Here is an 11,138-nt window from a genome sequence, read left to right on the forward strand (position 1 = left end):
CACCACCTGTCCCAGTAGATACTGGACCACCTCACTGACTGCCTGATGTATTGAAGGACACGGGGCTGTGTCTCTGACAGGCCTGAAGGGGGCCACCACGGGGAACTGTGCTAGAACCGTTCCTGTCCTCTACACTGCAGACTTCTCCATCAACTCCTCAGGCTGCCATCTAAAGAAAGTCTCTGATGACTCTGCCATAGAGACACCCTCATCACAGGTGAGGATGACTCAAAGTACAAACAGTGGACACTTGATTTTGTGGACTGGTTCCAGTGGGACCATCTCCAGATCAATGTGAGGAAAACCAAGGAACTGGTGGTGGACTTCTGCAGGCACAGACCCACCACACTAACTGTGGTGGACATCTGGAGAACTGATATTCAGATATTGGATGTTTATAACTACCTGGGTGTTCACCTGAACAATAAACTGATCTGGAGTCACAACACTGGCGCTCCTTACAAGTAAGATCAGGGCAGATTTGACCTGCTAAGGAGACTGAGATCTTTTGGAGTGCAGCGGGCGCTCCAGAAGACCTTTTTGACTCTGTGGTGGAATCAGCCATCTTTTATAAATGTGGTATGTTGGAGCAGCAGCTTATCTGCAGCAGAGAGGAAGCGGTTAGATAAGCTAATAGGGAACTGCAGCTCTGTCCTAGGATGCCCCCTGGGATCAGCGCGGGTGCTGGGAGACAGTGTCTCCCACCCTGCCTGCTGCTGGACACTGTGTCCCACTGTAATGGAAATCCTTGTATTAGGTGCTCTAAGGTGTTCCAAAGTGTATGACCTTTAGGTTACCTTTCTGCTTTTATAACATCTGTGTTAGAGGAGGAAGCTGTAAAAGCCAGTATCAGACATTTAATGGTTAAAACCCAAGCTTCAGGGTGATGTCTCAGGAAGAGCAGATGGTCTTTCCAGATAACTTTCTCACCTCTGACCTGAGGGTCTAGGATCATAAAACACAGACTCTTTGAAGTTGAGATAACACTGTCATGTTCTGGTATAAATACTGTGTGTAAATGTTAATCAGAGCTCTGCTTCACTGACTAACCTCAGTGTCAGAGTCTTCAAACTCTGAATGTCTTTGAATAAAACTTATAAAGACAAAGTCCAGATTTTCTCTTGTTGTGAGTCAACTTCTACCAACTTTGATAAGAAAATTCCACTACCCCCCCCCCCTGCTGCTGGACAGTGTCTTCCCCCCCACCCCCACCCCCCCACACACCCCTCCCTGAAGCTGGACAGTGTCTTCCCCCCCACCCCCACCCCCCCACACACCCCTCCCTGCTGCTGGACAGTGTCTCCCCCCCCACCCCCACACACCCCTCCCTGCTGCTGGACAGTGTCTCCCCCCCCCCCCCCCTGCTGCTGGACAGTGTCGTCCCCCCACCCCTCCCTGCTGCTGGACAGTGTCTCCCCCCTGCTGCTGGACAGTGTCTTCCCCCCCCCCCCCCCCCCCCTGAAGCTGGTCAGTGTCGTCCCCCCCCACCCCCCCCCTCCCTGAAGCTGGACAGTGTCTCCCCCCCCACCCCCACCCCCCCACACACCCCCCCCTGCTGCTGGACAGTGTCTCTCCTCCCCCCCCCCTGAAGCTGGTCAGTGTCGTCCCCCCACCCCTCCCTGCTGCTGGACAGTGTCTCCCCCCCCCACCCCCACCCCCCCACACACCCCCCCCTGCTGCTGGACAGTGTCTCCCCCCCCACCCCCACCCCCCCACACACCCCCCCCTGCTGCTGGACAGTGTCTCCCCCCCCACCCCCACCCCCCCCACACACCCCCCCCCTGCTGCTGGACAGTGTCTCTCCTCCCCCCCCCCTGAAGCTGGTCAGTGTCGTCCCCCCACCCCTCCCTGCTGCTGGACAGTGTCTCCCCCCCCACCCCCACCCCCCCACACACCCCTCCCTGAAGCTGGACAGTGTCTCCCCCCCCACCCCCACCCCCCCCACACACCCCCCCCTGCTGCTGGACAGTGTCTCTCCTCCCCCCCCCGCTGCTGGACAGTGTCTCCCCCCCCCCCCCTCCCTGAAGCTGGTCAGTGTCGTCTCCCCCCCCCTCCCTGCTGCTGGACAGTGTCTAATCAATTTTAAAAAGTAACATACAAAATTCAGACATCTTTCAGGTATGTTTATGTATAAGGACTGTGGCCACATCAAGATGAATAATTTTAAAGCTATTTATGAATCTTTAGCAGGTGTCAGTAAATGTTGGCTTGGTACATGAAAGAACCATCATTAGAGTCAGTAAAGAAAGGACCATCAGAGGCTGGGGAGAGAAAGGATGAATGCATAAAGTTAGAAAATGCTCAAAGTTACCTGAATGTGACAGGACAGTAATATGAGAGTCTTCCAGAACGTGGACCCTGAGGAGGATGTGTTCATCTTCTGCGATCTGATCTTCAGCACGCTTCTTTTGAGGAGGCTCACTTCTGAGACAAAGAAACAAACAATAAAGATTTAAGATCAAATAAAGTGTTAAATGATTCACAACCAGCACCCTACAAAGTGTTTGCGTTCACTCACTTGGTGTCAGGTGCCGTTTGAAGTGGGATGGATGAAGCATCTTCATTATAGCAGTCGTTTTCAAAGTCATCATCACTAACCTGCACAGGCTGCTGCTGACTTCCTGCTTCGTACTCAACTGGACACTAAAAGAAAAGAAGTCAAATTAAGATCTGAATTTCAGCCATCATTCACCATCAGTCTGGTAGATTCTGGACACGATTACATTCAAAAGGAGTCGGAGGGATTAATGAAAGCTGAGTTTCAGATGTTTACTGCTTTATGACCAGGTGTGGTACCTTCAGTCGGATGTAGATGGTAGAGCTCCCAGCAGCGCTGCAGATCTGCTCCGGTGTAAAGGACTCTACCTTCAAAGGTTGAAGTCTTTTGCTACTGTCAGTTATAAAGGACTCAAAGGGTGTGTGAGAAGCCAGCTGAGGGAAGGTGGACCTCAGCAGGTTCAAGAAGTTGGCCTCCTGCAGGCCTGAACAACACTGCAGCTCATGAACGGGGTACTCCTCATCAACTGAAGCAGACAGATGATCGTCACATACCGGTTAGATTAGGAAACTTAACAGTGGAAAAGAAAACTGAGGAAAAACACCATGTTTACCTTGGTCTGAAACTACCTCAATGGTCCAGTCCTTCAGGATGCAGATCTTAAGGTCTACATAGTTTTCAAGATTCCTGACGTGATATCTGTTCACATTTATCCTGTCAGTCAAAACTGCTGAAGGCGTTAACCTGAAAACACAAAATCATCCGGCGCTCCATAAAAACCTTCTGTTCATCAACACAAGTACCAGAAAGCCCTGCATGGACCTTGCCCTGCCCTGTTGAGCTTAGCCAAGCCCTGCTGGCTGTTAACACCATGTGAAGCTACAAACTGTTGTTGGGGAGCATGTTGAGGTGAGGTAAGTTTATTTATATAGTGCTTTTCAGTAACGAGACACTCAATGTACATACAATTATAATACAATCACAAAGAAAATAAACACAGAAAAACTAATTAACTGATTCTACAATCCTTCTAAGAAATTTAAAAATCTCTGTCCAACATTACAATGATACAGAAAACATTAATAATCCTTTGGGTTTTACTGATAAGAGCTGGTTCTAAACCAATCTTTCTAAAGAGGTAATTATATCATTAAGTCCTCTATGTAGGGGAAAGCATCTTGTGCTAAGAGAGAATGATCCTTGGGTTCGCTGGTATAATGCAGTTGTAGTCCCATAATAACAGTCATTTGCATCCATTGAAATTTAACTTAGCAATCACTGAGTTCTAACTAAGGAAGCTGAGTTACTGGTGTAAAAACAGCTTTTGTTAAAATTTTTAAGAAACTAGTATTATTTCCCTTTCACTGTAAATCTAAAAATCTATGAAAAGGAGAAGAAATTAAATCCACATTTAGGTAAAAATAAGGAGCATGGGAAAGCAACACATATAAGCAAAGATTTTGCAGGGGCATGGTGGACTCGTGAGGGTGCCAATATTTAAGTATGATCATGTGTGCAAAGAATTAGACTGTCAACACTGACGAAGGTGCTTTTGTCCTTTAAAAAGAGATAGAAGTTTTATCAAATGGCCATACAGTTCAGTTCACAGATGAGGGGGGTTGCTGGGGCAGAGCGTCGTATTTACAGAACATCCAGGAGAAATGTTTTGATAAGAAGCCTGTGAAGGCCGCATCGGGGCGCCTGAATTAGACAAACAATAAATGTTTTGGTTCAGGCCGGCTGTGATTTTCCGCCTGCCTTCAAAGTCTTACTGGCATTCTCAATTTCAAATCCAGATAGCCAAATTTCTGGTACTTTCAGTAGATCCTGAGCAAACAACTTTCTCCAAGATTAAATCATATCACCTTTGAGTCTGAGAAACGCAGCCAGCCTGCGATTCTGGTCTCTTAACATATCAGTCTGAGTGCTGAGAGCTCTAAAGATCCCTTCAAACATCCAGGCAGCTTTGGAGTGCTTTGAACATGGCTGAAAACCCACAGAGTCAAGCATGCGAGATTCTGTTTTTCCCTTAATTGTATTCCCATCTAGACAAGGTTTGTCATGTTCTCAGTAAAGTCCAGGAGAAGGCGTTCTTTATGTTGGGGCTAAGGAGGGATCCACTTGTCCTGTTGGAATCTGGGGAGATTTCACTTGTTGTAGTGATAAAGAAGTCTCTTTCCATGTCATTTTCCTCTATGGTTCATCCTTATCTCAGCAGGCTGCAGTTGTCATTCAGAAAGCCGTTCTATCAGTTGTTTTGTGCTCTCTAGTCTCCTGTTTGCGGCCGAGGCAGCTGGTTTCTGATTCACAGAATAGGAAATATTGGAAATGAAGAGTTAAGACAAAATCCATCTTTCCTGAAAAGATGCCTTTTTCCGTGAAAATATTGAAGTTGTCTATAAAGATTACAGATTTTGTAGCACATGCTGTCTTAAACCATTTGTTGGTTGAACATCAGCAGTCTCCTGAATCGCTCATCTCCACCCTGAACTGACAGTAGAGGTCCACTGTAAATAACTTTGATAAGGTGATCAACTGAATAAAATCCTCTTTCAAGATTTCTGATTTTTGTTTCACAATATCAAGTGCTCCTGTGTGTATGATGAGGTTTTTTGTTACTGTTGGATGCTCTTCCATGTTCATCAGTATTTTTTCCTGAGACATCAAACACCATGCTGTTGACAAAACCAAGAACTTTGGTGATTTTCTTGCTGCAAAAGTGTTGCAACTCATTCACGGCTCCATCACCCACTATTAGGGTTTGTTGCATGGTGGCTGGCTCTTTCTGAAGACATTAAGGAGAAACATTTTTATAGGGCAATCTGTTCTCATACTTCTTACTAGTGAAAGATGAGCTTTCCTTCTGCGGGTCAGAGTCTTGCAGACGTGAAGTAATCCTGTTTCCTAGAGCAATTCCTGTGTTTTCAGTTGGTTTGCTCCTATCATTTGTTGTGAGAACAGTCCGCTGCTGTTTTCTCCTTTTTGTTAGGGTTGAAGAGACGTTTCTTTGTATTGGCGGCCAAGCAGTTTTACCTAGGTGCAGGGTTAGCTGTCTTTCCAGACCTGAAGGAAGGGATTTATCCTTTGGCTTTGCATTGGGAGAGTTCCAGGAAGGACTGTTGGTCAGTTTATTCTCAATTACTGCAGCATTCTGTTTCTTGGCGGTGCTACTTAGTCGTCTGTCATTTACCTCCACATACATTCCACAGCATTTACGTCCATATTCATTTGAAGCCGAAGAATGTTCTTTGTTTAACTCTAAATTGTCCCTCCTGCCTGGAGAAGCACATCCTCCCTCCTTGGCAGCTGCCAGGACGGCCTGATACCAACTGCTGAAGGTTCGAGAACCACAGCATGTCTGTGTGCTCTGAGGCTTTGAGAATCACTGAAGCGTAATCAGCAGAATAGGAGGAAAAGCATGCAGGAGCATCTTCAGCCACAGACTGTGAGTAAAAGCCTCCATTCCCATGGGCTCAGTGACAACCACAGCTGGCACTGAGTGTTCTCCCGTGTAGTGAACAGATCCACTGCTGCTCTGCAGAATCTGTTCCAGCTGAAGTAGCATGAGGACACTTAATAAAAGAGGACCGAGAATCACGCCTTTATGAACCCCACCTGATCTTTGTTTACTCTGGCTTATAATTGCCTAATGATAATGTACTCCCGGTCTGCCAAGGAAAAAATAACTGAATATCTCTTCTAACCTTGAGGAGAATTCAGGATCTTGCTTGCTGATGTGTTGCTCCACCTCAAGTCCCCCGGTGTAGGAGAGCATTTCCAGGCGCTGGGTATTCTCGAACTCTGGAAACAAATCAGCAACAACAATCAAATAGAGAGTGTGAGGAGCCACAGACCTGCCCCCCAGGACCCAAAGCAAACAATGAGGAGATCGGAGCCACAGACACCCAAAGGCCCAGGAGGTGGTCCCCTTCACTCCGAGGTGGAGACAGGCAGACCGCCTGAACCATCTGTCCAGACTGGAGTCCTGCACCCCCTGAACCCAAACAACCCCAGCCCAGCCCAGACCCCGACCCCCCACCCTGACTTTTATTGTATATTAGATCATTTTCTTTCCACATTTTCTATAGGGATGAACGCTGTTGTTAATTCAAATGTAATTTCTACGTATCATAGACCACAACCAAAGTCATTTGGTTTATACATTGTCCTTTTATGAAACTGTTGGAAGATTTGTACATAAATTATCATTGCTTAGTTTAAAATGATTCTTTTGATTTACCATTAAAAGACATTTTCATTTTTTTTTAGTTTGGTGAGCTTTGATAGAAGTGGTGTGAATACTTTTTACATTTATCTTTGAAGTTCTTTTATGAACTATTAACAGAATTGTCATCTTGTCTTAAGAGTTGCATTTGGGTGGTTGCTATGCAGGCTGAGCAGGAACTTGTGTTTGGAGGAGTTCTGGGATGAAGGCTGTTTGCACCCCAGCCAATCTTCACGTCCTTGAATGCCAGATGTGGACGTGTGAGCTGTATCGGTATCTGGACCGAACCAGTTTTAATCAGTAGGACTTGTATTTGTGAAACTGTGCCTGGTCACACCCACGATGCTGTAACATGAGTGTTTTTTTTCCTTTCTTGAATAAAAGGCTGGTTCAGAGAGCAGCCCCTTCTGAGAGAAGTTGCTGTATAGCAGCGGACTGTCTCTCCCTAGCCAGCCATTTATTTATTTCATAATGCAGTTTTATTTTGTAAAGCTACTTTAAGTATTTCAGTGACTTTTACTTTTTAACCCCGTTTTTCATTTTAAGCTCTTTTTATTTCATGTTCTTATATTCAAATGAGGGGGCGGCGCTGGGACATCAGGACCGAGCTCAATCTGTGGCTGAGGGCAGAAGCATGGCGCTGCCGGTCAGAAGACAGCATGCCGGAGGGTGCCAGGCAAAACAGCGGCAACGCCATGGCAGGCTTCTACGGCCGGTCTAGCCCCTTCTGGCATCCTCCCTCCACGTCAGGGTGGAATGAGTTGATCAAGTCAAACCACAGTTGAACAACAGAAAGTGAGACAGAGACTCTGTTTTACTTGCGAGGGCAACCACACCGTTGAGTGTGAGCTACAAAATGTAGTTACCTCAGCTTCATTTATTTATACAGTAGAGTGAACAGACATATCACATTACAAAATGAGTGTGTGACATTTCCAAGTTTCTGTTGGGGAGTGGAAACAGGGACAGTTGGTACTGCTTTCGGTTATTGCGAGACCAGCTGCACACAGAACAAGATAACAATCGAGTAGAGCCAGACACTGGGTCACATTTACATGTGACGGTTAGAATAGAGACAGAATGTTCCAAGGCATAGGTCACCAGCAGAGGCTTCTCAGACATGCAAACAGAAATACAAGTGAGTGATAATATATACATTCAACCTAACAGTCCGGCATGCTGTCTTCTGACAGGCAGCGCCATGCTTCTGCCCTCAGCCACGATTTGAGCTTCGTCCTGATGTCCCAGCGCCGCCCCACAGATAAAACGCCGCCCCCTCATTTGAAAATAACAACATGAAATAAAAAGAGCTTAAAATGAAAAACGGGGTTAAAAAATAAAAGTCACTAAAATATGTTAAGTAGCTTTACAAAATAAAAGTGTGACAAAATATAACTGCATTATGAAATAAATATATAAATAAATCTTTAAGTAAATTAAATAAATCTTTAAGTAAATTAAATAAATCTTTAAGTAAATTAAATAAATCTTTAAGTAAATTAAATAAATCTTGAAATGAATTAAATAAAATAAGATAGAAATTTCTTTTAGCATAATTATTTAGTTTTATTTCATGGGTATATTTATTAATAATTTATTAATAGCAGTATTTATTTATTTAATTTTGAATGAAACGCCTCTCCATAGTAGAAAGCCTTGCTGAATGGCATGATTATAATTTCAAAGTGGACGTCTCAGTCTCTGCGTGCACACAGTTGATAAACAGATAAAAAAAAAAATAGATAAATTATAAAACAACAAGAGCTGCCTTTAACTAACAGCTATAATACTGAGGTCTGTTCAAAAGCACATGGCAGAACTTTCAGCTGAAAACTGAAGACAAAAAGGGGGAAGAACGCCACCCATCCCAGTTCAGAATACCAGGGTAGAGGTGGTTTTAGAGGAAGAGGAGGTTTCAGAGGAAGAGGAGGTTTCAGAGGAAGAGGAGGTTTCAGAGGAAGAGGAGGTTTCAGAGGAAGAGGAGGTTTCAGAGGAAGAGGAGGTTTTAGAGGAAGAGGTGGTTTTAGAGGAAGAGGAGGTTTCAGAGGAAGAGGAGGTTTCAGAGGAAGAGGAGGTTTCAGAGGAAGAGGAGGTTTCAGAGGAAGAGGAGGTTTTAGAGGAAGAGGAGGTTTCAGAGGAAGAGGAGGTTTCAGAGGAAGAGGAGGTTTCAGAGGAAGAGGAGGTTTTAGAGGAAGAGGTGGTTTTAGAGGAAGAGGTTTCAGAGGAAGAGGAGGTTTTAGAGGAAGAGGTGGTTTTAGAGGAAGAGGTTTCAGAGGAAGAGGTGGTTTTAGAGGAAGAGGTGGTTTTAGAGGAAGAGGTTTCAGAGGAAGAGGAGGTTTTAGAGGAAGAGGTGGTTTTAGAGGAAGAGGTTTCAGAGGAAGAGGAGGTTTTAGAGGAAGAGGTGGTTTTAGAGGAAGAGGTGGTTTCAGAGGAAGAGGAGGTTTTAGAGGAAGAGGAGGTTTCAGAGGAAGAGGAGGTTTCAGAGGAAGAGGTTTCAGAGGAAGAGGAGGTTTCAGAGGAAGAGGAGGTTTCAGAGGAAGAGGAGGTTTCAGAGGAAGAGGTTTCAGAGGAAGAGGAGGTTTCAGAGGAAGAGGAGGTTTCAGAGGAAGAGGAGGTTTTAGAGGAAGAAAACAAAGATAAGATTTCTACAAACAGCAGAAGTCTGTCTCTGCTGAAAGCTCTGATGAAGATTGTAACTCTACCCTGGATGTGTCCAACTCAAGGTCCGTGGGCCAAAACCGGCCCACCAGACGTTTATGTGATTCTCTAGAAGTAGAACCTTTTAATTTGGTGATTATGCTTGAATGTTATTTAGTCAATAAGCAGTTTTGTCTCCATTCTGCCACGTTGGATCAGGATGGGAAAATATTTAACATTATTTGGTGTCAGGAGCTGCATGTTGAATGCAGAGACAGCTGTTCATTCATGTCCTAACTGCTTCTTAATGGCTTTTATTAATACATTATGACACAATCTGCCTTTTGGAAATGTTTGGGATTTTGCTCTTTATGAATACAAAAAGAAAAACTGGCTCTGGTCCGATCCTCAACATTACCATAATAATATTAGGTCAGTTCTTTATGATAAAAGAAAAAGATTTTAACAGATGTTTGGACTTTTTCCAGTCAGATTCAGAATGATTAAATTAAACCCAAATTTAACATAAGATGAAATGAACCTCAACAGAATTACTGGACTGGACTGAAATAGAGAAAACTTGAGTTACTTGAAATAAACACAAAGTGTTATTAAAAGGTTAAAAACTATAGATGACTTAATAAAACTGGGTAAAACAAACTAATATTATAAGACATAATATGCCCTTCATTTAAACCTTTTAAACTGATAAGTGAGTTTTTCCACAGGGCTCAGTTACAGTTAAATGTAATTGAACCAGATTTTGAACTAATGAAACCTAAACTAAACCAAAATTATTAAAATAACAGCAACTAATAAAAACTAATGACCCCATTCTTAAATATAATCAGGACTTAATGCATTAGAAAAATATAGATAAATCTAAATAAAGCTAGATTCAGAGCCGTTATAATCTTCCTGATGAAAACCACAGAAATTGTTCTGGAACCAGATGATTACAAGAGAGCAGCTTTATCAGGGCCAAACAGAAACATTTGTAGGAAAGATCCAATTTAATTTGATCTAACCGTGTCTATCATGACGCCTTACAGGTCTTATTAACATACTGAACTCCCATATTATGTATAGAAAGAAATAAAAGGTATAATTGGCAGCACAATGGAACAATGCAGAGTTATTACTGAAATGATTAGATGCTGAGCTGTTCCCAACTAAATTAACTGAGTGTAAATGTGAGTCATGAGCAAAGCCATGTCTCAACAGGAGGGAGTATTAATATTAATATTGCTTAGTGATAATAGATGCATTTTCAAAGTGGGTAGAAATCTTTCCCTGCAAATCACCTGACGCAATAACAGTAGAAAAGCTTTGTGCAAAAATATAATACCAACTTTTGGAATCCCCAGAAGAATCTATAGTGATAATGGAAGGCATTTAATAAATAAAATAATACAGGAAAGAACTAAGAAACCCACAACCGGACAGAACGTTGGCAAATGATATGAGAAAAACATTCAAATCTAGAGAAATACAAAGTGCAAATAATCTACCAAATGATGTTTTTTGAAACCCCACAGACCTCCTTAGATGTGAAGGAAGTGTAGACATGGATAACTTGTTTTAAACTAATCAATAATAAACAAGGGAATTGTTGGAAGATTTGTACATAAATTATCATCTTGTGTTAGAGTTGCATCTGGGTGGTTGCTAAGCAGACTGAGCAGGAACTTGTGTTTGGAGGAGTTCTGGGATGAAGGCTGTTTGCACCACAGCTAATCTTCGTGTCCTTGGATGACAGATGTGGACGTGTGAGCTGTA

At 43.6% G+C, this 11,138-nt stretch overlaps 1 protein-coding gene across 3 annotated transcripts in view; it reads right to left on the bottom strand.

Moving 5' to 3' along the window:
- Positions 1-11,138, bottom strand: part of LOC124881286 — a 30,724-nt gene that overhangs the window by 17,476 nt on the left and 2,110 nt on the right. For 2 of the 3 annotated variants that reach the window (XM_047386827.1, XM_047386829.1), the window contains exons 2-6: positions 6,202-6,298; positions 3,111-3,241; positions 2,797-3,023; positions 2,519-2,643; positions 2,312-2,424 (exon numbers count right to left, since the gene is read on the bottom strand). In XM_047386827.1, coding sequence (XP_047242783.1) covers positions 2,312-2,424; positions 2,519-2,643; positions 2,797-3,023; positions 3,111-3,241; positions 6,202-6,298 — 693 coding nt within the window. The remainder of the gene's footprint in view (positions 1-2,311; positions 2,425-2,518; positions 2,644-2,796; positions 3,024-3,110; positions 3,242-6,201; positions 6,299-11,138) is intronic. The other variant, XM_047386828.1, reaches the window with a different exon arrangement.

Source organism: Girardinichthys multiradiatus, chromosome 14, assembly GCF_021462225.1.
Source record: "Girardinichthys multiradiatus isolate DD_20200921_A chromosome 14, DD_fGirMul_XY1, whole genome shotgun sequence".
In the NCBI taxonomy this organism is placed as follows: domain Eukaryota; kingdom Metazoa; phylum Chordata; class Actinopteri; order Cyprinodontiformes; family Goodeidae; genus Girardinichthys; species Girardinichthys multiradiatus.